This window comes from Manihot esculenta, chromosome 10 (genome assembly GCF_001659605.2).
Source record: "Manihot esculenta cultivar AM560-2 chromosome 10, M.esculenta_v8, whole genome shotgun sequence".
Classification (NCBI taxonomy): Eukaryota; Viridiplantae; Streptophyta; class Magnoliopsida; order Malpighiales; family Euphorbiaceae; genus Manihot; species Manihot esculenta.
Genome location: NC_035170.2, coordinates 3391628 through 3416122, shown reverse-complemented (window position 1 = coordinate 3416122; position 24495 = coordinate 3391628). Strand labels below are relative to the sequence as shown.

Sequence of the window (24495 nt, the reverse complement as noted above, 5' to 3'; positions counted from 1 at the left end):
GTTTGGAAAAATTTACTATTTAATATTTATATTATTAAAAATTTATTAATTAACCATTTAATATATTAAAATATTTTTTACATTTAAAAAAAATTCACTGATGAATCATTTAATTAATTTTAATTACTAAATATTTTATTATTTAATTTTATAATTTAAAAAATTTATTAATTTATTCATCAATTATATAAAAAGTTTATAATTTCTCTTTCTATATTAAAATATTTTATATTTTTTGTAATTTATTTATAAAATTTTTAATTCGTTGAACATGTTTATTTTGTACTGAATCTATTGAAATCTTAATACTATGTTTAGATAAGATTAAAATTATGGTAGATAGAGAATTTTGTGAGAAAAAAAATATTTTTTTCTTTTTTTCATTTTATTTGAATTGGAGAAAATCAAGAAGCTTAGAAAATAATAAATAAAAATTGCTATTCATTTTCTCTAAAGAAAAATTAAGTAGAAAATAAATGTGATGCTCTGAAATCCAGAAAATAGGGTTTTATAAAGAGTTTTTTTGTGAGATAGTGTTTCCCCTTTTATTCCTTTCATTTTGTCTGCCAGTGACGTATAACGAAATTTCCGTCATTAAGCCACGTGTCTCTGCTGTACGGATATGAACGTACAAGAAGATCAAATTTCTGCTACATGCGTAACGGCCATTTAATTCTTACCTGGTACGCCGACGAGTGGACCTACCAGTCGGACGGGCTGGCCCCTTTCCCTCTTCCGGACCGGACTGAAAGATGGGGTTAAGGCTAAGTCTAGTGGAGGCCTGATTATTGGGTCGGAAGATTAGGCTGACCGGATAGAGAAATCTTGGTGAATTCCGGTCCTTCAGCTGAGCGGGTCGGGTCTAACTATTGGGTGAGACTTAGAAGCTTTCAGCTGTATTCATTAGGCCTGCCCTTGGATCGGAGTGAAAAAATTCAGCGGTCATCAAAATGAAAATATATTTTATCTCAATAATTATTTTATTTTAATTATAAATATATAAAGGGTATTTTACTACTAAAAAGTCACTTTTTTGTTTTATTTTCTTCTTTAATATCTAAACAATAAAAAGAAAATAACATTTTCTTAAAAAATATTAAAATTATCTTTAGAGTTATGAGTTCTCAAATTCAAAAATACAATATAAACATATTCCACATGTATACACGTGTACAACCCAAATATATAATATTTTATTTAATAAAGATATATTTTCATTTTTTAATAATTCTCAGAAAATTAACTCGCAATAATGTTTTTTTTTTTTCTAAAATGAAATACAAGTTCTCTCTGGTACTGTATTTAATATTTATCGGTACTATTTAAATGAAATTTAATACAGATCATATTGAAAAATAGTCATGATGAGAGGGAATGGCATTCGATTTAAATTGAAAAATTGATAGAATTAAATTAATTTAAAATTTTAATTTAATTTTTTATTTATTTCGATTTGATTTGATTTTTAATTTTAAATTTTTTAATTATTTTAATTTGATAAAAAAATAAAAAAAATTAAATTGAATCGATTAATAATAATAATATATTATTTTGAAAAATTATATCATATTAAAATTAAAATATTTTAATTAAATTTTAAAATACTAAAAATAAAAATAAAGTGTAAAAAATAAAAAATTTATTAAAATTGAAATTAATCAAATCGAATCGAATCGAATCGAATTAAATTAATTTAATTCAATTTGATTTTTATTAAAATCAATTCGGTTTGATTTTTATAAATATTAAAATTTTAATTTTTAATTTATTTAATTCGATTTAATTTTAAACTGAATCGATTGAATACTAGTTGTGATAATAAAAAGAAATTGCATGATTGATTTTTTGAATAAAAAAATATTAAGATTTATTCTCAATTTTTTGTTGGGTTCATCTTTATTATATTCTTCGATGGACTTCAGAAGCACAAAAGATGGTCTAGAATCATGGGAAGATAAGCTACGCTATTGTTGCTTTTTAACTTTTTAATTGATGGGAAATTATTATTAAGTTTAAAATTTTTATAAATTAATTAGTTTATTTTTATTTTAAAAATAATAAATTAAAATATTTATATATTTTATAAAATATATAAACGATTTAATTAAATAATTTTAAAATATAAATAAATTAATAAATTTTATAAAAATTTAAGGACCTAATAGAAAGTTTTCCTTGATTGATCACGTGGACAGAGCATTTATTCTTGTTATCTTCTGTGGTAGGTAAAAGAAATTTAGTATATGAAATTTGAAATTAATTATGAAAAAATCAATAATAGAGGAATCTTTCAAACTAAATACAAATTTACATTTTTCAAAAAAAAAAAAACAATTTCTCACATTATTTTTAATACGACGTATGATTTTGAAAAAGATTTATATATAAAAAAACAGCCACGATTTTGATAAAAAAAAAAAAATTAAACGGCATCGTTTTGTTCATCCACATCAAATAATGGAGAACGTGAAAAAACAACAAAATTAAAAGAGAATACAGAAAAAGAAAGGTATTTAAGAGGATAATTTTTTATTAATTTTTAATTATATCTATTTTAAATATATTAAATTTTATTAAATATTAAGAGATATTTTAAATATCCATTTAGAAAAATAATAATTGTAATAAAATTAAATAGAGTTTATAATAATTCATTTATATATTATTATAATGTAAAATATGAAAATGATAATAATTTTAAAATAATAAAAATAAATAAAAATTATGAAATAAAAACAGTAATAAATATAAAACTTTTAGAGGTTGATTTCAAAATTCAAGTCTAATAATACAAATAAAATCAGTTAGAAGTATCATAATTCAAATCTTATCGTATATAGATATAATTGATTTTTTTTTTTACATTTGCTTCCAATTATTTTATATTTTTTATATTTCTAATTGAATGAATTAATTATTATTTTAAAATACAAATTAACTGTGAAGTGTTTTTTAAGTAATTTGTCTAATTTTCTCAATTTAATTTTTAGTTTGCATTTTTTGGGAAATTGATCCCAATTGTGGTTATTTTATATTAAGAGAATATAAAATTTATAGTTAAGAGTGAAAATTTTTTGGATAAGAATTTTATATTCCCTTAATTTATTATTAAGGGAATATTTATATATTTATTATTTAAAAAATATCCATTTCTAAATAATTTCTCATGATTACCTTGCATTGTGATATCCATTTGTAAATAATTTTATATCTATGGTTAGGTCTATCACCAATCCAAAATGAAATAATTTTAAAGGTTTTTATTTTTTTTTTTGGCTAATTGATTATAGTCTGAATTAAGTTTGCTGGACACAAAATATATTGAAGGGCCGTAATTGATTATAGTCTCTACCTATAAGTAAACAAAATCCAACCTAGAAACCCAGACAATAAGAAGGCACTTCAAAAAAAAAAGCCCTCTTTCAGTATCCAGACCAAGAAAAAAATAACACAAAAGAAAATATAAACTAAAGAAAAAAAACCCAAAACGTCATCCAGAGATAGAGAGAGAAATCCACGCTTCGAGTGGGGAGAAGAGCTTTCCCCTACCCGAATGGGGCAAGGGGAAGCCGACAGTGCTGCAGTCGAAGGAGACTTACTATTGTAAAAGGAAAAACGAAATTTCATAGTATCTCTCCCTAGAAACCCTATAGAGAAAGGACCATTTTTTTCCCAACTTCCGTCATGCACGACAAAAGTAAAAAGAAGCTGGCATGTAAAGGGGACATAAATCACTAGAAAGAGATGAAAAATCTCAATTTTCTTCTACCAACGGCCACATGTTATAGTTTTTTTTTTTTTTTTTCTTTTGCTAGATTACATGTTATAATTAAGTAAATTTGTTTACACACGTATAAATAAAATTTTAATTTCTTTATTTTTTTTCTCCATTTTCATGCATATCTGTTTTTTAATAAATTTATTCAAAGATTAACACGTGTACATCTGAATTCAAAAATAGAACTAAATCTCTATTAAAATTATAGTAAATTTGATAAAGTATTTAACTTCATATAAGTCTTACATTTATCTAAAAATGTAGGTTTATTTAAACATTCTTCCATTCAAAACTATTCCTTGGTCCTACTTGATCATAGGATATTTAACCTTCCAATGATACATAAATCATAGTTATTATTATTTTGTTATGTAAAAAATAGAAAGAAAAATATAAAGTTTTTTAAAAAAAAAAATTCAAACACAACACGGACCACCATGAGATAATGAATATAATATCATATTATGTAATTAAAAGATGATTGATACTTTTATATGGTTAATTTTAATATTAAATTTAATACAAAGTAATTAAAAGGGTAATGTACTTTTTTATCTTCAAGTTATATTAAAATTAATACATATTTCTTAATTTAACTTAATTATTTAATCTATATTTTTTAAACTGTGTTAAATTAAAAGTTGTTCTATGCATTTTTTTAATTAGTCACTTATTAAATGAAGAAAATTCTTTTAAAAATAAACTACTTTTTATCTTTTAGTTATATAAAAAATTAACTTGTATTTCATTTGATCCTTTAAAAATTAATGATTTAATATCTGTATTTTAAATTTATTCAAACGGGACAAAAATATATTATTTTTATATATAAATAGAGAGATTTTTCGTTTGATTGGTTAAAATGTATGAATTAAAATTTTAAATTTTATAAATTAAATGAAATAAATAATAATTTTAATTCTATTTTATAGAAAAAGAATTTAAAATACAAGAATTCTATTTCTTAAATGACAGATTTTCAAGTAAAAAAAATTAATTTTTTTATTAAAAAAATAAATTAAATTGAATTATTACGAATCGTTGGTTCCAAATGGAAGAAATGGGATGAGGGAACTAATTTTACTTTTCACCTTCAATTTTGAGAGTAGATTGAAACTAAATTATTATTCTATTCTATTATTTTATTTTATTTTATTTTTCATGCATATTAAAAATAATTTTTTTTATTTATATTTATTTTAAAAATATGAAATTTTATTTAATATTTAGAGATATACTGTAATTTTTTTAAAAATAAAATAAAATAAATTAGAATAAAATTAAATAGAATTATAGTAATTAATTTATATATTATTATAATAGAAAAATAAAAATAAATAATAATTTTAAAATAATAATAATAAAATAAATAAAATTATAAAATAAAAAATATTAAATATAAATGTTACACTCGTAAATTTAATCGGCTGATAAATATATCTGAATAAATTTAAGAGATTTCAGATTTTATTCTCTTAATTTTAATTTTTATTTAAAAAAAAATATAAATATTTTTAATTTATTATATTAAAATTAAAATTTATTTATATCAATCTGACTGTATAAATTATTTTTAATGATAATTTACTATAGAGAAAGATGAAAATTTAAATCTAAGTTTAAAAAAAAAAAATATCGGACAACTCCTTAGCATAACTTCTAACTAATTTACAAGAAGTTTGTTATCCATAAATTTAAATAAATATATTTTTGTCCGGGTAAATTTAAATAAGTATATAAGATCTGAAATCTAATCATTTGGAAAGAGAGCTTATCTGGTGCACTCAATTTTACGTTAGGCAAATTCAAGTCTCACTCCAATTGGCAGGATACTAGCCACGTAATACACGCGGAGAAAGACAAGGGTGTCGCAAACTCGTTGGACACAGTCTCTGCATTTCTCTCTCTTGCTAACCTAAAGGGTACTCTCTCTCTCTCTCTCTCTCTCTCTCCCATTCTCTAATTTTGATCTTATATAGGTCCTTCTTTCTCTCTGTATATATCTCTAGTTTTTGTTTTTCCAGTGACGGAATTTGATTTGTGGGGCGAAATTGATTTGAAAGAGAAACCATGGCCGCACCACCAGCAAGGGCTCGTGCTGATTACGATTACTTGATTAAGCTTCTCTTGATTGGGGACAGCGGTTAGTTAGCTGCTCATTTCTCATTTCTCATTTCTCTCTCTTCTCTGTGGTATTTGTTTATCGCTTTTTGGTTTTGATTTCTTTGTGGGGATAGGCCATTTGGGTTGTTGATGTGGAATGTGATGTAGTGAATTTAGGGATTCTTTTCATGGTTTCAGCAAATGGATACCTGTTAGTTTTTGTTTTTCGCTTCTTAGATGCCACATTTTCGAGTTTGTCGTATATGGGCTGTTGTTTAGCTTGTGTCTGTTAATGTGGTTCGAAATTATATTTTATTTAACGATTGGTGCTTTCTTTGGCTTAATCCGGATGGTTGTGCTTGCAAAATTTTTTTGTTGTTTATGTTTTTATTGGATGCTATTTACATGGAAAGACAAGTTTGTTTCTTTATGAGTTGTGGACAAATATGGATATATCAGTTTAATTGCATAACTGAATTGATAAAAGATCGCTTGTGCTTCTGCAAGTTACATATAGAAAATTTGTTCAGGCATGCATTGCCACATCCTTATTTATTTGTGTGATAATTCACTTTTAACAATTATCTTGTGTAACACCCTTTCTGATTTTCTGTCACGCAACATCTTCTCGATCCATGTACAAAAATCTGATCATCTTGTGCTTGGGTTTCTTCAATATTTTCTTTTCCAATAGGCCGTGTGTTTTAAACAGAGTGATGCTGAGCTGTGGGCCTTTTGTATGAGATGAATCAGGTTGACTGACCATTCATTTGGCAAGCATTATGTACTTGTTATTTTTCTTACCTTTCTTAGTATACGCATGCTTTCATGGACTGTAAATGATCCATTGCTAGGTTGAATAACAGGCTGGTTCAGCTTTAGCAAATTGCTCTGTTTTTCATCCAGTCAGCAAATTTATATTCAGCCCTATGATTTGGCACAGTAAATTAGGTTAGAGTGCGAGTTTTTTGATGCAGTACAAATTCTCCAAGATGGATTGTATACTTTATTGTTCTGAGCTTGGGAAACTAGAATGTTTTGATTTTTACTTAGCCTATATGTCAGGCAAAAGAAGAACTGTGATGGATAAATTACTGGGGTGATTGAGTGTGGCCTGGGAAGTTGCATTCTATTCAGTCTTGTCGTTGTTAATTTAGTAGGGTTTGACTGTTAATGAAATAGAAAATAGTTCAAGCTGAATGACTCTTTAGGTAGCTGAGCCAAGCTTGGCAAGTAGAATTGTGTTTTATCTTGGCTCAACCAATTATGTTGGTTTATGGTTGAAACATGAGAAGGAAGACTGTTCTTGAGTTTGGCTCATAAAGGAACAAAGAAGCAACTAACTTGCTAGCCAAGCTGAGTTTTGAGGCATCTGCTGTTGCTGGGCTCATTGATATCAGATTTTAGTTGCATCTAGGGGAAATTAGTAGATATAGGTTTTGAATATTGAAAAACATGTTGGATAGCAGAGTTGCATAAGCCTCCATGCAGTAGTTTGAGAGAAAAATTGGTTTCCTACTCTATATTTTGAAGGACTTGAGAAGCTTTGGATGCATGGCAGGGTACTTCTTTATTTTGGAATCTGAAGCATGGTTTTAAATAACGGCCGTAACGTAACGGCCGTTATGTAACGGGTTTTGGGGGGTCCGTTACCCGTTATCTCGTTATATAACGGCCCCTTCTGATTTGCAGGCGTAACGGCCGTTACGTAACGGTAACGGCCGTTACCAATAATTAAAATTCTTTTATATCTTTTATTTTTTGCTCCCTATTCTCATTTTCATTAGTTTCTACACTTTTTAGCAGCTTCAAAGACTATATTTTCTAAGTTTTCTCTTTCCTTTCTCTTTCAAATTTCAATCTTCCCTGCATATTTCTCATATAAACTTAGATCCATTATAAACTACTCTATTTCCAAGCTTATTTCTTCTAAAAAGTTAGTTAAATATCTATTTTAGTTTTTAACTGTTGTTTTTTTTTTCCTTTTTTTTGTAAGTTTTCGTGGATTAAAGTGTTAGTTTTGAGTTAAAATTATACTTTGAGCTATTAGTTTACTCGATCTATAAAGATTATGTTGATTTTTCTTATTTTAAATTATATGATGTTTAACTTAAGTTAAATAATCTATATTTTATATATTTATGTTTATTATGCATTTGTATACATTGTTCTAAATTAAATCTAATCAATATCATTTTATTTATGAACTTTGCAAATTTTTTTAAAAAATTTGCGTAGCGCCAGGCCGTTACCGTTACGTTACGACCGTTATAGGTCTGTTTCCGTTACTCGCGACCGCGACTGCGAACGTGGCCGCGACCGCGATTTAAAACCATGATCTGAAGTCATGCCATGTGGGGTACCATGTTTTCCTTTATATCTAAATTGCATAAACTAAATCATCCTTGGATTGCGTTTTACTCTGTTAAGACCCTTGAGAAAAAATTTCATGGTCTCCTTGGTAACTCATCTGATTGCCCATCCATCTCTTTTCTCTGAAGTTTGAGTATGTGATTCTGGAGTGCTGATCAAATTTGGTACTCATCCTGGAATTATAGGCTGATTTGCTTGGTCACTCTTGGTTATTCCAATGCGATTATTTGACATTCTTGTTCTTGTAACTTTGCAGGTGTCGGGAAGAGTTGTCTTCTACTACGTTTCTCTGATGGTTCCTTCACAACTAGTTTCATTACCACAATTGGGTGCATATCTTTGAGAACTCTTATCTTTGTTTTGTGAAGCTATTTCAGCATCCTTTTGGTACTTGAATATTGATAAGTAGGCTAATGATATAGCAGAACATTAAGAAGTAAGCTAATGACATTTAGCAGGGCTTGAATTTGAGAAGTAGCCCAATGAAAATCTTTCAATTATGCCTCCATCTGTTCTACATAATCTCTCTGCGGAGGTCCTGGAATATTGCTGTTCACATATGTTTGATTAATATATTTATCAATTGCTGAAAGAGAAAAGTTTAATTTAAAACATTTTTTATTGTTTTTTGAAATTATATTTGTGATACTTCTTTCGACAGAATTGACTTTAAAATAAGAACAATTGATCTTGACGGAAAGCGGATTAAGTTGCAAATCTGGGATACAGCTGGTCAGGAGCGTTTTCGAACTATCACAACAGGTTTGTCTTTGGGCATCTGTTGGGTTCTCATTTTCAAAATTTATGGGTAGTTTTCTAGATATTGCCCTCCTTGTTTACATTTGGAAGCTTTTCATATAATTCATTAGCATTTTACATGTTTGAGCCTGGAGAGTACAATGTAACCTCACCTGGTGATCTGGTTTTTGAACCTAATAAATATGAATAAAAATGAAATATAATAATTTTGAAACCCTGGAGACAAAAAACTGAGAAGGAAAAGAGTGAATAATAAAAGCACTTGAGTGAAAAATTGAGGAATCTCATATTTTGGATGATTCCATCAGGTTGATAAGATGGGTACTTTCTAGTCTAGATATTTTTATGAACTGCCATTTATCATGAGGAATAGGTTTAAATTTAGTATGCTTGTTTTTGTCTATTTTTAAGTGCTTTCGATGCTTTTCAAATTGTATGGTAAATTGTGGTTTTCATTATTTTTAGATGGTACTGGAATTTGCTCATGTACTTTATATTCTTCTGCAGCGTATTACCGTGGAGCCATGGGGATTTTGCTGGTCTATGATGTCACTGATGAATCATCTTTCAACAGTAAATTCACCTTTATTGTTTCTCACAATTGGAGATTTGTTGAATATGCTACTATTAATGTTTGCATTTCATCACATCTGGCAATTGCATTTTTCCTTTTGTTATTGGTGATTGATACAAATTCTTAATCCCTGTTTTTTTGGGATGAATGATACAAAATCTTTGATAGATTATAGCTGCTGCATCTCTTGTAACTTTTTCTTCCACATTTGCTCTTTCATTTCCCAAATGCTTATGGATCTCGCATCCCAATGTGGTCAGATATCAGGAACTGGATTCGGAATATTGAGCAACACGCATCTGACAATGTCAACAAAGTACTGGTGGGAAACAAGGCAGACATGGATGAAAGTAAAAGGGTAAGTATTGTGTTTTGCAACATAGAGGATATTCCTGTTTCCTACCTGGTAGATTGGACCATGAGTTTGTCGATTGGTATCAACCATCCACTTTTCTGTGTCGCAAGCTGTGTAACCATTAAAGGACAATAGTTCTCTCACAGAAATTGTGAAAGAAATAAGTAGCTGGATCTAAAACTTTATTGCCTTAAAAGTTGGGTGTCAGATTGTGTGTGTCATTTCAATTCCTCTCTCTGCATATGTGTATGTGTTATTTAGTGATGCCCACTGCTCAGGAAGATACTTTCTGTTATTTCCTTAGGCTGTGCCTACATCCAAAGGTCAAGCTCTTGCTGACGAGTATGGTATCAAGTTCTTCGAAACTGTAAGTATTAGTTATCTTCTGCCACAATTGAACTTTGAGAACTTCATCTGCATTTCTCTGTCTACATATATGTGTGCCTGTGTGTGTATAAATATATAAATAAATGTAATCATGTTTTGCAGAGTGCAAAGACAAATTTGAATGTCGAGGAGGTTTTCTTTTCAATTGCAAGGGATATCAAGCAAAGGCTTGCAGAAACTGATACCAAGGCTGAGGTACTCTTTTTTTTTTTTCTTCTGGTTTTTTCTCTTTTTCTGTAAGTTAGTTTTTGTACCATTTTACCAAAGAATACTTGGTTCTTTATGTTGTTTTGCCGTTCTTTCTCTTGAATTACATGTATTTTTTTTCTTTTCAAATGATGTTGTATTTTCCAATTTTCTTGGTGATACCAGTCTCAAACAATCAAGATTAACCAAGCAGATCAGGCAGCCAATGGTGGCCAAGCAGCTCAGAAGTCAGGTTGTTGTTCATAAGGGGGAATCTAAGAAACAGACTGAACAGGAAAAGGTTATGCCAGTGACTTCCATTGAAGTATAAAATTGATTCTGATGACATTTTGGTTGGTCCAGATCTCTGTGCCCTTGTTATTTTTTTTCCCAGTTATCAATCTTAGTGTGTTTAAGGCAGTTCTTTATTTGCTTAATTATGTGGAGTTTATGATGATACCCTTTTTCCATTCCTTTCCTTTCGGGATTTAAAACTCATTGACCAGTCTTTGATGTAGATAGATAATCCATATTTAGCTTATTTCTTCTGATTCATGATGTCTAGTTTTGTTTGTCCTCTCTCTCTCTCTCTCTCTTTCCATCTTCCATTTTTTCTTTCTATTTTTGATTTGTGGTGTGTTATAGTTTACCATCTTGCTGTTGCCTGTAGCTGGACTAATTGTTTATATAAGGTGTGGATTTCAGTGTGACCACATTTTCTCTTTCTATCAATATTATCATGAAGAGAGAATTGCCTAGAATTTTTAAAAAGTTTATTAGTTTTTTTTTTTAAATTCTAAAATCATTCAATTAAAATATGTTTCCGTTCTGAAAAATCAGAACTATTTAGTCTTTCATATGAGAATTAGCTATAAAGCAAAAGAATAATAAATTTCTTTGGTGGTATGAACCTTTATGATGAAATATATGATATTTCAATATAAGGAATTTTTATCAACCGAATTTTACTGATGCATTGATTGCTAAAATAAAATTAAGGGTGTTTGTCTAAATTGATAAGTTGGTCTTATCAAATAAGGGATGTTTTTGTTTATAATATTTTTTAAATTTATAAGTTGGGTGAAGAAAATTCAGTGCTTCTAAATATTAAATTTAAAAACTGATTTAATTAAATAAATTATTATATTATTTTTATTTAATTTTAAAATTTTACCATATATTTTATTTAATAATTTTAATAATAAATATATTTATAAACTATTTATTATTAAACATATCAGCGATTTACTATAAGCAAATATTTATAAGTCAAAGCCGAATACTCTGGAAAATTTTGGTCATTTTGAGCAGAGGTGGAGGAATTAAGGTTGACCTGAAGTCTTGCAACTTGTTCCACTACCTTTACTATAAATTATTAGTATGAACGTTCGAGATTGGGTAACAACATTATTAGTTGTATTGCAATAGTTAGTTGTATAAAAGTTAAAAGAGGTTAGGATATATACAATTTAAAGTTACAGAGAATAATTTATTTTTCGATATATATTCACCAATTTGAAATTTAAAAAAAAAAAAAAACACAATGAAAAATAGAAATAAGGTTTATAAAGTAGGGAAATTTATATTTTATTAAGATAATTAAAAATAAAAATATTTTTTTATTTTATTGTAAAATTTAAAAATGAAAAAAACATAGAGAAAATAAAAAGAGAACGTCCATGGTGTTCCTGCCTGTCATGACGCAAGTGATCAAGTCATGAGGATAAATGTCGTGCTCCAATTATACACACTTCAATGCAGCCTTCTCTTTCTTGGTGTTTCTTCCATTTTCTTTTTGTTTCTTTATTCCAAAATCTTCCAAACACTTCTTCGTTATCTCAGAGTGAGGTTAACAATGACGAACACAACAACAACACACGTAAGAACTCGCTAAGGGAGGAAACTTCTCTTGAACTCCAGAAAATCAAATCAAAGCTTCACTCATCATTCTTTCTTCTTCTTCTTCTTCTTCTTCTTCTTCTTTCTCATGGCACAAAATCTTGATCTGTGTCGTCAGCTCCACGTTTTTTTCTTTCCCTTCATGGCTCATGGCCATATGATTCCAACAATAGATATGGCGAAGCTGTTTGCTTCACGAGGACTAAGAGCTACAATAATCACCACTCCTCTCAATTCACTTCTCTTCTCCAAAACAATCGAAAGAAGCCAAGATTTGGGTATGAATATTGATCTGCTTATCCTCAAGTTTCCTTCAAAGGAGGCTGGATTACCAGAAGGATGCGAGAACATGGATTCCATCACTTCCCATGCCAATGGCGAAGAATTGATCAAAAACTTTTTCCAGGCTGCATCGTTGCTTCAAGAACCTCTTGAAAGTCTCCTCCAAGAATGCAAACCCGATTGCCTTGTTGCTGATATGTTCTTCCCTTGGGCTACTGATGCAGCTGCCAAGTTTGGAATTCCAAGGTTAGTGTTTCATGGAATGGGTTTCTTTTCTTTATGCACCCAAGTGTGTCTATACCAATACAAGCCATACAAGAATGTTTCCTCGGATTCAGAGAGCTTTGTTGTGCCTCATCTTCCTGGCGAGATAAAGTTGACGAGAAAGCAACTCCCAGATAGTATTAGAAACGAGGTTGAAACTGATCTTACAAAATTGATGAAAGCTGTTGTAGAATCAGAATCAAAGAGTTTTGGTGTAGTTGTCAACAGTTTCTACGAGCTAGAACCTGCTTACGCTGATTATTACAGGAAGGTCTTGGGAAGAAGAGCATGGCATGTTGGCCCAGTTTCGCTATGCAATAGGGGAATTGAAGATAAAGCACAAAGAGGAAAACAAGCTTCCATTGATGAACACGAGTGTTTAAAATGGCTCGATTCCAAGAAACCCAACTCTGTTATCTACATATGTTTTGGAAGTGTGGCCAACTTCACTGGCTCTCAGCTTATGGAGATTGCAATGGCTCTTGAAGCTTCAAGGCAGCAATTCATCTGGGTAGTGAGGAGAGATAAAAACAATAAAGAAGATGAAGAGAAATGGTTACCTGAAGGATTTGAACAAAGAATTGAAGATAAAGGGCTCATTATAAGAGGATGGGCACCACAAGTTCTGATTCTTGATCATGAAGCCGTTGGAGGATTTGTGAGCCACTGCGGATGGAACTCTACACTTGAAGGGATAACTTCTGGGAAGCCATTGGTGACATGGCCTGTATCTGCTGAGCAATTCTACAATGAGAAGTTGGTGACAGATGTTTTGAAGGTTGGGATTGGTGTTGGGGTTAAGGAATGGGTGAGATTGCAGGGAGATTTTGTTGAAAGTAAAGATATAGAGAAAGCAATCAGTCGAGTTATGGAGGGTGAAGAAGCAGAGAAGATGAGGATCAGATCAAAAAAGTTGAGAGAAATGGCGAGGCAAGCTGTTGAAGAAGGTGGATCCTCTTACTCTGATTTCAATGCTTTGGTTGAAGAGCTGAGGTGGCGTCGCCCATGAAAAAACTTTGGGAAAATTCTCAACATTCAACCCATAAAATGTTATGCACCGTTTCAAATTCACAAAGGATTTTTTTTTTTTTTTTTCTGATTGGAATAAATTTCAAGTGGTGTTATTATTATTTTTTTTATTGAGTATATTTATAGGCTAAGATTTTCTGAGTACAAATTTATTGTCGGTACATATTTAAAATTTATTAGCACACAATTTAATTCACGATTGAATCGGGTCGAATTGAGTAGGAGGACAGGTCAATTATTCCACAACTCTATCAGCATTGACGAAAATGGTCGTCTGACGATGATGAGCAGGCAAATATGCCCATCGTGAGAGGCACAAAGAAAAAAAAAATAGAAAAAACTTATTCATATATGCTTAAACTCTATTTTTTTTTTCTAAATTTCATATTATCATGTATCGTATAGATATGTATCATATAAATTTCACTATAAATAATGTTTTCTCTAATCATATGGTTTTGATTCTCTGAATATTCATAAGAATTTTATTGTGAAACAAAAGTCAGAGCTTTTTGCAAAATTAGGGGTGGGAGAAGAATTATTTATGGATTTAGAGTTATAAAAATTTATTTATGAATTTTGAGTTGGACTGCCAGGTGGTAGCCGAAAAAAGAGTCTGGCGCCTATTTAACAGGCGTGGAGTCTGGCGCCATTTTAAATGGCGCCAACTATTCTTTTTTTTTTTTTAAGAATGAGCGGCGCCAGTCGATTATTATTATTATTTTTTTATTTATCATTTTTATAATATTATTATATAATTTAAAAATTATTGATATTATTTAACAATATTAATATATTAATTTATTAAAATAATAAAAAATTTTATTATTAAATAAATATATATGACATTATTGAATTATTTTTATATATTTAATTACAACTAAATTGTTTTTATATATGTAATTACAATATAATATTAATTTTATAATTATAAAATTATATATTACAGTAATTTTTTATTTAAAAATTAATAATAAAATTTATTAAATATTAATATATTAAAATTATAAAAAATATTTATTATTATAAAAATATCTAATATTATCTAATTATAACCGAAGGTGCTTAAACGGCCATTTAATTCCTCTGCCATGCATACGGGCAGAACTGTGAATTGACTGGACTTGCTGTCCTTCTTTAAGTCACATCACCGGACAGGACTCCTCGTACTGGATCCAGACTCGCGGGCAGTCTGATCTGTCCCGTGTCTGTCTGGGTCAGAACCGAAGATGCTGGACTGGCTAAATGAAGTGGACTTCTGAGACCTTAGGCCTCTTTCACTTTTTCGGGTTTAGCTTCTCCTAGAGTGAGAAAAGTCCGACGGTTATCAAATTATATAATAATATATTTCATAACACTCTAAAATATGAGGACATTAATATTATTCTGTAATTATATATGACTGCCTGCATAATAGCAGTCCAATAAAAATAAATTTAATTTTTATAATTTTAAATATTTATTTGTATATTAATTAATTAATATAATTATAATATTTTAATAATTAAAAAATAATTAAAAATAATAATGGCATGTCACCGCTCTAAGTGATGCCAGGTTATTTTTTTTTTTTAAAAAAAAGGTTGACGCCATTTTAAATGACGCCAGGCTCTGGCGTTCTTTTCAGCTGCCACCTGGCAGTCCAACCTCAAATCCAACAAATAATTTTTTTTCAACCCTAAATCCACAAATAATTTTTCTCCAACCCCTAATTTTATAAAAATTACAAAGAATATGTGGATACATTTCGGACCAGACATTTTCCAGAATGTTCCATCGATCCTGCCCCTGTCCCTCCATGTCCACGTTCGTTGAGGCACTATAAGCTAACGTTATCCCTCCATGTCCACGTTCGTTGAGGCACTATAAGCTAACATTATCATGTACATGTCATTATTTTTTAGGAAATTTATTATTTAATTTTTATATTATAAAAAAATTCAGTTAATTTTTTTATTTTAAAAAATATATTAAAATATTTATAATATTTTAAAATATTTTTTAATTATTTTTTAATTTTAATTATTAATTTTTTTTAAAAAATTTAAAATACTCTTTAATATAAATAGATTAAGTAGTAGATTTTTTTATAAATTTAAGAGATTAATTAATAAATTTTTTTAAATTATAAAAATAAATAATAAAATATTTTAACGATTAAAATTAATGAAAGCATTAGTCGATAAACGTTTTAAAATGTATATTTCTCAAAAATTGAGGATTTATTTTTATACTACCATTAGAACGAAAGTACCTCTGCAACCATTAGCATCGATATGGCGTTCTGAGTGCAGTTATGAGCAATCTTGAACAAAATAGAAGCAGATAATAAATTAATGCCAACCATCCCCAGTGAAAAATGTTCCCAGAAACTCTTCCTCAGCATCTATGGCTATGCAGTCATTTGGACGAGCAAGCTCATTTGTTAGATTAGCATAGAATACAGCAATTTCAGTATGAGCAAGCTCATTTGTCGTTGAGCACTTAGATCATAAAAAATTCATAAATATGTGTTGCTGGATTGAAACGGAAGAGAAGCAAGGAGAAAGTTAATTGAAAAAAGAAATTTGGATTGTGAGAATAATTTTAGAAGTCGAAAAGAAAGGCTTTTAGATGGAATTATAGTTTATAAGACATTTTGTTTGGATAAATTTAAAAATAGAAAAATTTATTATCTCAATTTAAAGTAAATGAATTTCATAATTATTAAATTAAATATTTAAATATATGATCCATGCATTTAGAATTTATTATACATTTTTAAACAATAGTAATTAAGGTTGAACTCATATGTGATCAAATTTATATTACACTCACTTTTTTATATATTTTTATTTTAATTAGGATAATAAATTAAAGAATTTTTTTTTAAAAAAATTTATTTCTTATCGGTTTTATTGGAATAAAGAAATTAATTATAAATTTTTATTGAAGTCGTCGGTGTGAATTTAAATTTTAATTAATATTATTTTTTTTTAAAATATACACATGTTAAATTTATATGAAACTAATCTATATCCGAAAAATATCATATTCTACTCTCATCCTGTCGTAATTCTGACAAAAACAAAAAATTGTATCATAGGATTTTTAAAAAAAAAACAAAAGGCAAAAAGCTAGCCAGATGAAGCTGAGTAACACAGAAATGACCAGAGAAAGCAAAGCACTAGCTTATGTAACCAGAATATTTTTGGTAGATTCCTCACATATTGCCTTTAATGTCTTCCTCAAATAATTATTAACAAGAAAAAGCAAAAAGTGGACAAAAAAAACAAATGCAAAAAAAAAGTTATGCTTCTTCAAAGCATATGCTTAGAAGATACTCTCATCCACATCATTATTCCTACTACAAAAACTCACATAAAACACCAACTTCTCACACTTGAAGCCCTTGGAGGGATGAAGAGTTGGGGATATATACATCCCCTCTATAATACAGCTATATTTCTATCCCTCCCATTCGGTCTGATGGGCTGGACGCTCTTCCCCGACCACCGGCAAAGGCGGGGATGATATCGAAAATGAAGAGAAGGGTTAGTTGTATGTAGAATTAAGGTCATGATGGTTTTTATACCATTAGGGCAACTATGATCCTTTGGCAATGTTATCAGTATGAATATTGCTCCACATATTTCATGTGTATCATGCTTTTTTAATGGGGAAAATATTTATGTATTTTTATATATTGTCTTTGATTTCTTTTCTTGTTAGTTTGTTGATGATGAACTTGTTCATTGTTGATGGATCTTAGTTTTGTTCATTAATCAATGTCTCATGTTTAACTTCATTTCTTGAGAGAAATTTCTTCTGTAAAATCAGAGAAATCTAGCCGGCTAGTGAAATCACAGCTCATGTTCAACTGGGATATTTCATTTTTATTCCTTGCTTAAAACTAATAAGATAAAATAATGGAGGATGGTTTTATCTCTGTCAAATCTGAACTACCAGTACAATATATGCAAGGCTTGTGTCATTCATTTACTGCCCAACTTTGGACCATACAAGATGAAGTTTCTACTGATCTGATTGGTGCTCTTAACAAAGTGCAGACCTAATAGGATACCATTGAATGAAAATGGTCACTTGGAGAACAAATTTTATTTTGGTGATTGACACATTATCTCATTGACAGCAGGCAATTCCTCTGTTGATTCCCCTTTCAATGACGAAAAATTACTGGTTAATTCATGTGTTATCGGGAATCTAAATGATTAATTCTTATATTTTAAAAATAAAATTTTGAAAACTCAACTTAATGTAACATATCCTTTAATTGAATTTTCAAATTATAAGAATTATTTATATATTTTAAAAACACAAAGAATAACTAGTTAATTTTGAATATCCCAAGAAATAAAATAGAATTCATTTTCCTTATATAAAAAGCGAAACTTGTTCAAATATATTTGATAATAATAATTTATATATAAATATATGAGGATGTGAAATGCGCGCATGTATTAAAACTATTAATCGGATTGGGAGAAAATGTTCTGCAGATACAATACAGTGGCCATTGCCCTCTCTACATCTGGCCGCTGCAGCTTCCAAAAGAAAGCTCGCATGATTTCAGCACTTATAGTCATTTCAATCAAGAGGCAATTTAAAGATGTAATCTAACAAGAAAGTTGGCTTGGCAAAGCCCAGGAATCTCTTGCAACCTTTGAGAAAGCACTACAGAATAGTGTGCTAAAATAACTAAAAATAAAATAAAATAGAATTTCAGTCTCGCTAATTAAAAGTTCTCATACGTAGGCACACAACGAGGTTGCTTAGTATTCTTAACCCTTGGTTAAAGCGGCTTCACATCACTTCAAATTAGTAATCGCACTAAAATCTGTAGCATTTGTACCAGTTGACTTGCAGTCAAACAAAAAATGAATTGCTCTGAAAGCACTTGCTTTATTCGTATGCACAGATTTGTTAATGGAGAAAGACAGCCATTCTATATGAGATTGGAATTCGAACAAACCCCTTATTTACCCAGTCCGAAAAGGGCAAATGCCAAGCTTCAGATCAAGGACTAAACCAGGCAACATCATAGAATGGAGCAAGAGTCAACAGCAATATCAAATCGAGTCCAGTAGACATCACTTCAATAAATGTTGCCATTTTTAAATAAAATGTGAGCTACAAAAAAAAACATCAGTCTTTAATTCACGCAATCAGGCACAAACACTAGCCTTTTGAAGATGGCACAAACAGAGGGCAAAAAACAACAATCTGATCCTATAGTAAAGAAGTTCAAAAGTACGACCAAAATCTCCTCGTAAGCAAAAATAGTCATTCAAAAGGGGAAATGAAGTAAAATCTAAGTCTAGTAAAAGAATCCAAGCACTTTGCCACCAACATTCTTTCTTCTAGCCTCTTCATGGTCCATAATGCCAGCAGAAGTTGTCAACACAATATAACCAAACTGCAAGTTTAAAATCATTTATTATGTCAATACCAGAAACCACAGATATCTATTTAAGTACTTGACATAAATAATGCCTACAAACAAGTGTGCAAAAAAGATTCAAGCACATATCATAATACGATTGAAGTTGATGTAAACATTATGCAAGCAAATGAGTTGTACTTGCCCTGGACACTAACTAGATCTAGAGATTATATTTGTGTCATCACCATTGCTTGATATTCGTGGTAAAGGAAACTTATATCATGTATTCATGCAAGTATTCCTCAATTTAGAGGTTTTTGTGTTCACCTGTCTAGAGGGGAGCAATCTGGCAGTCCATCCTTCAATCTCCTTGACACCAATATCAAATCGAGGACTTATAACTCCACACTTGTTCAACCTTCCATTCAATTCAACCACAATTTTACCAGCCCTGTGGTCATCAACATATTCAAACTCACCAATGTATCCTATATACCAGAAACATAGAGAAAATGATAAAAAAATCAGTGTAAGTTTAAGAATTTTCAAGGGAAAAAAATGAAAAAGAACACAGGTCAAACAAAACAATACCGTGCTTCTGCATCACCAACAGAAATTTGATGATCACTTTTGATGACGGCCTTATCATGACCTGGCGCTTACCACGCTTTTCAGCATTGTACATGCTCTTCAAAGCATCATTCAAAACACTAACTCTCACCATTGTCGCTGAAACAGGTATTTTGAGAAGTAAGCCAATATTTCTAGTTTAATTATCTTCAAAAAATAAAGTTATCTAAAGAGAGGGAAATTATACATCCCCTCCCCCAACCCAAAAAAAATTGAAGTAAACTAAGGCAATCTAGAGCTCAGTGACCATAAATATTGATTCATGGCAAAAAAAACTTTCCAAGCATTTGTGACAAAGTATTATGCAAGAAAGTTGAGGCAATTTGGAAGCTCAGCAACCATTAATTCTATCTCTAACATCATAATGTTTGAAAGTACCTTAGGCTAAAATGCAATCTTGCAAGGATGATATGATCAGTGGGATAACAGAATTAATATATATATATATATATATATATATATATATATATATATATATATAATGTAAAGAATGAAGAAAATTGTGCTGGTTGGACAGTTAAAAACACCAGTACACCACTATGAAATGTCAACGGTGAAAAGATATCTTAGCCCTATTGTATATATCCTGGGAATCACAGGAGAGAGAGAGGGGGGGGGGGGGAGGAACTGATGTCAGGTTGAAGTAAGGCTAAATATATGATGTCACAAGGTAACAAAGTTTAATTGTCTCGTGCACATGTAGAGGATTATGTTAGGCTAATAAAAAATGCCAACAGGAAGTGCTTATGAATCAATATCACTAACTAACTTTCTGGCAATACAACTCAACGAAAATCACAAGAGATCATAACTGGTCAAGTACAGATTGCAAGAATAGGAAATTTTCACTAGTAAAAGATTAGAAGAATGAGAAACTTTCACTAATAGAGATTACATAAATGAGGAACTTTCCAGTGGATTTGGTATCAGTTTAATGCAAAAGGTTCACCAGACTTGTAATGATTTGAACAATTTAAGAGCCTCAGTGGTTGTTTCAGGACTTTGATTACTATAACTTATAATTAAGGTGTGTGCGGTGGCAGTGGATGTTTCACTTGGAATCATTTTGTCACTTTAAATCAAATTTACAGAATTGTTTTTGAAAGTTCTCTTAGGTCAGTGTGTTCCAACATTCCAAGTTACATCAACAGATAAACAAATTTGTCAATGCCGTTTTTCCATGTAATATCTAACAGATCACAATGCCTACAGTACGAAAAGAAATGAAAAAAAATCTATTCAGTTATTATGAATCAATCATATTATAATCCAAGAGAAATTTTCTACTAAAGCCTTAAGAGCGCTACATTAGTCTTGTTTTCTTTTTCGCAGAAAGCAAACACAAGATATGGGAGATACATACCACAGTAGAAGCAGAGAAGGACCTGCAGAGGCGCCTCAAAGCAAACGAAAACAGAGAGCTAGGGTTTTGAGAGAAATTCGAAGACAGAAAACCCTAGTATTTATACGGTTAGGAACAAGGTGGATTTACTATATTACCCTTTCCCTAGGGTTTATTTGAAGCCATGGGCTTGGCCTCAGTATCAGCCCGGGATGATCTCTACGTCTTCTCAACCCACAATCTTTGAGATGATTTATATGAATTTAAAGGAATTTTGTGATAAAAAAGATCTTTTATAATTTTTTATTGACTCCTTAATTTTATAAAAGATATATTAAATATGTATAATAAATTATACTTTTTGTTAATTAGCTCCTTAAATTTTTTGTTGACACTTAATAATTTGTAATATAATATATTTATTTATTTATTTTAAATTGAAGCACCAAAATTATTTTATCTTAAATGAATACAAAAGTTTAATTAAAATTAATTATTCAGACATTATATTTACACATTATACAAAAGTTTTTAAAATTTGTATTTTTGCTCTTTTCGTTCTTCTACTATTATAATATATTTTTGCTTTTTATTCATTGTGCCATTCAAATTTAAAATTTATTAATAAAGCCAGGGAGAGAAACAGCAAGCAAGTAGTCAGGCTTTCAGGCTTCTTCATTTATTTTATCACTTTCCGCTGGATTAGATTCGCCCAACTCATTCATTCGCCCAACTCATTTGTCTACTTATTTGTCATTGGTTTTATCTCAATTTTGAAGACTCAAAAAATCACTTTCATATAATTATCTCTCTGGATAATTCTTCTGCCAACGAAGAAAAAAAAGTAGAATTAGAAAAGAAATATAGAACAAATATGCTTTGATACCATATAATAAAAAGACTTAATCGGAATACAGAGATTGAAACAATACTTACTCAATTTTTATTTAGAAAGAATATGTTTATATATAGTTCTATCGACTATTTTAAAAAGACACGCGTTATAATATACAATTGTTGTTAGAACAAAAAATATATAAATTAGAAGAGAAAAAATTCTTACGCTATTTTTATGTAGCTGACATATAAATAAAAATAAGTTTTCTAAAATATCAATTCAATTTTATATTTTTGAAGTAGTGTTTGACCTATAAAGTCGTCTGACCTAATTTGTTGGAGTGCTGCCCAACACTTAAAGTTGGTCTCTTGAAGTGGTGGTCGGACCTATTTTCTGATTTGTACTGTTTTATTATCCGATAAAATACTATCCGGTAATCAATTTGATTTTTTTTTACTTTTATGCGGTTGTCATGATTTGCAACTTTTTTGGCAATGGACTTGGGCTTGTTTCTGAATTTAGATTCTTATAATTTCTAGGTCATAGTCTGGTTTTTCTTTTTTTTTGTCGTAATTTGCGCACTTTATCTACTGGTTCATGACAAATTGCAATGATTTTGCTTTGTTAAAAAAAAAAATGTAAAATTTGTTTTGTATAATGATCTAAACTCTCAAGTAAATTTTAACTTGGTGAATTTAAATCTACTATTTTCTTGATATATTTACTTTATTGTTTTGCAAATCTCTGACTTTCATGTACTTTTAATTGTTAATTTTACTAATTAATAGGTTTATATTTATTTTAAACTTTTAGGGATATAAATTTTATATAATATTTTGATATCAACTAATTTTTTATTTTTGAAATAATAAATTTTTAATTATATAATTATTTAAATTAAAATAATTAATAATTTGCTATTAAAATTTGAGTTTTTGAGATTTTTGAAATTGAAGGTGCTACAAAGTTTCAGAAAATATATCCTTGATAAACTAGAGCCACCAATTCCAAAACCAGTAGGAAGATATACCTAATTCAACTTCACCACCAAGGGATAAATTAAAATTGGTTAGGTTAAGGATTTTTCATCTTGTTTGTTTATTTGTCCGGCTCTCGTGAAACTCCCTTAAAATTTTAATTTATATGGAAATATTTTTAATTTAATTTTTAAAAAAGAATGCTTGGACATGTGAAATTTACTTAAAATAAAAGATGTTTTATTTTTTAAATTTGAGGTCCGTCCCTATATAAAATATTAAGCATCCTCTAATAAACACAGTTATTAATCAACACAAGGTCTTTAATCATAAAATTAATCATGAGATGCAATATGTGAATCGACAGTATATATTTTACAACCCTATAGTCAATGGTGGCCTAATGGCCTGCATATCATGATCGCATACATATACACAAATATATATATTTCAATTAAAATTTCAAATCCAAAACCTCTCAATTTTAATATCATGGCAGTAATATAATTTTATTATTTTATATACTTCACTTAGTTTAAAAATTATTGTATTTATCTCAAGTCACAATTTATTTGAGGGCAGTTAAAATAATAATTTTATTAAATTTAAAATAAATTATTTTTTAATATGTCAAACGTAAATTTAACACACCACTTCATACTCAGAACTATACTGGAGCGTAGAACTATACTGGAGCGTGGCATAGTTATGAAAAATTAAATACCGGTGGAATACTCTGATATCATATTAAATTTGGATGAGATCTAGTTTATCCCAAAAGCAACTCAATAGAGAAGAGTGACTAAGACTCTTGTACGAGATAAAGGTGAGCAGTATTCGGTTCAAACCGAAAAAATCGATTGAATCAAATTAATTTAAAAATTCAGTTCAGTTTTTTATTCATTTCGATTTGATTTAATTTTTAATTTTAAAAATTTTAGTTATTTCAATTCATTTTGATTTTGGTGATAAAAAATTAAAAAAATCAAATTGAATCGATTAATGATAATAATATATTATTTTTAATAATATAGAAATTAGATCATATTAAAATTAAAATATTTTAATTAAATTTTAAAATAGTAAAAATAAAGTGTAAAAAATAAAAAATTTATTAAAAGTTCAAACTGATCAAATCAAATTGAATCTGACCGATTCAATTTGATTTTTTGATTAAAATCAATTCGGTTTGATTTTTATAAATATTAAAATTTTAATTTTTAATTTATTTGATTCGATTTGATTTTAAATTAAATCAACTAAATATTTACCCTAATATAAAGGGTATTACTCTTAGGGGAGAGCATAAATCGGTTTGAACCAAAAAACCAAGCCG

At 29.2% G+C, this 24495-nt stretch overlaps 3 protein-coding genes across 4 annotated transcripts; 2 read left to right on the top strand and 1 right to left on the bottom strand.

Annotated features, from left to right (window-relative positions):
* Positions 1–5584: 5584 nt before the first annotated feature.
* Positions 5585–11070, top strand: LOC110623892 (ras-related protein RABE1c). Of its 2 annotated transcripts, XM_021768911.2 has the most exons (9): positions 5585–5700; positions 5803–5921; positions 8511–8583; positions 8916–9016; positions 9521–9586; positions 9848–9945; positions 10247–10309; positions 10432–10524; positions 10702–11070. In XM_021768911.2, exons 2-9 carry the CDS (start codon positions 5849–5851, stop codon positions 10780–10782), a joined length of 648 nt encoding a protein of 215 aa, XP_021624603.1. In that variant the 5' UTR covers positions 5585–5700; positions 5803–5848; the 3' UTR covers positions 10783–11070. The 2 variants fall into 2 exon arrangements, with proteins under 2 accessions (XP_021624603.1, XP_021624602.1); XM_021768910.2 differs by lacking the exon at positions 5585–5700 and having other exon boundaries at positions 5721–5921.
* A 1056-nt stretch (positions 11071–12126) lies between these two features.
* On the top strand, positions 12127–14065 carry LOC110623891 (scopoletin glucosyltransferase). The gene has a single exon (XM_021768909.2). It carries the CDS (start codon positions 12503–12505, stop codon positions 13967–13969), a length of 1467 nt encoding a protein of 488 aa, XP_021624601.1. The 5' UTR covers positions 12127–12502; the 3' UTR covers positions 13970–14065.
* Positions 14066–19079: 5014 nt separating this feature from the next.
* Positions 19080–21514, bottom strand: LOC110624092 (40S ribosomal protein S15a-1). Its single transcript, XM_021769171.2, has 4 exons — positions 21366–21514; positions 19964–20101; positions 19700–19860; positions 19080–19405 (listed from the first exon to the last, which is right to left on the bottom strand). Exons 2-4 carry the CDS (start codon positions 20094–20096, stop codon positions 19307–19309), a joined length of 393 nt encoding a protein of 130 aa, XP_021624863.1. The 5' UTR covers positions 20097–20101; positions 21366–21514; the 3' UTR covers positions 19080–19306.
* Positions 21515–24495: the final 2981 nt, after the last annotated feature.

What these genes read in the sequence shown, in the direction of transcription:
- LOC110623891 (XM_021768909.2), top strand. Translation starts at nt 12,503, where the DNA reads ATGGCACAAAATCTTGATCTGTGTCGTCAGCTCCACGTTTTTTTCTTT.
- LOC110623892 (XM_021768911.2), top strand. Translation starts at nt 5,849, where the DNA reads ATGGCCGCACCACCAGCAAGGGCTCGTGCTGATTACGATTACTTGATT. An exon ending in TTTTCGAACTATCACAACAG is followed by an intron (nt 9,017 to 9,520) that starts GTTTGTCTTTGG and finishes ATTCTTCTGCAG; the next exon opens with CGTATTACCGTGGAGCCATG. An exon ending in AAACTGATACCAAGGCTGAG is followed by an intron (nt 10,525 to 10,701) that starts GTACTCTTTTTT and finishes TGGTGATACCAG; the next exon opens with TCTCAAACAATCAAGATTAA.
- LOC110624092 (XM_021769171.2), bottom strand. Translation starts at nt 20,096, where the DNA reads ATGGTGAGAGTTAGTGTTTTGAATGATGCTTTGAAGAGCATGTACAAT. An exon ending in GTTGGTGATGCAGAAGCACG is followed by an intron (nt 19,861 to 19,963) that starts GTATTGTTTTGT and finishes TCTGGTATATAG; the next exon opens with GATACATTGGTGAGTTTGAA. An exon ending in GATTGCTCCCCTCTAGACAG is followed by an intron (nt 19,406 to 19,699) that starts GTGAACACAAAA and finishes TTAAACTTGCAG; the next exon opens with TTTGGTTATATTGTGTTGAC.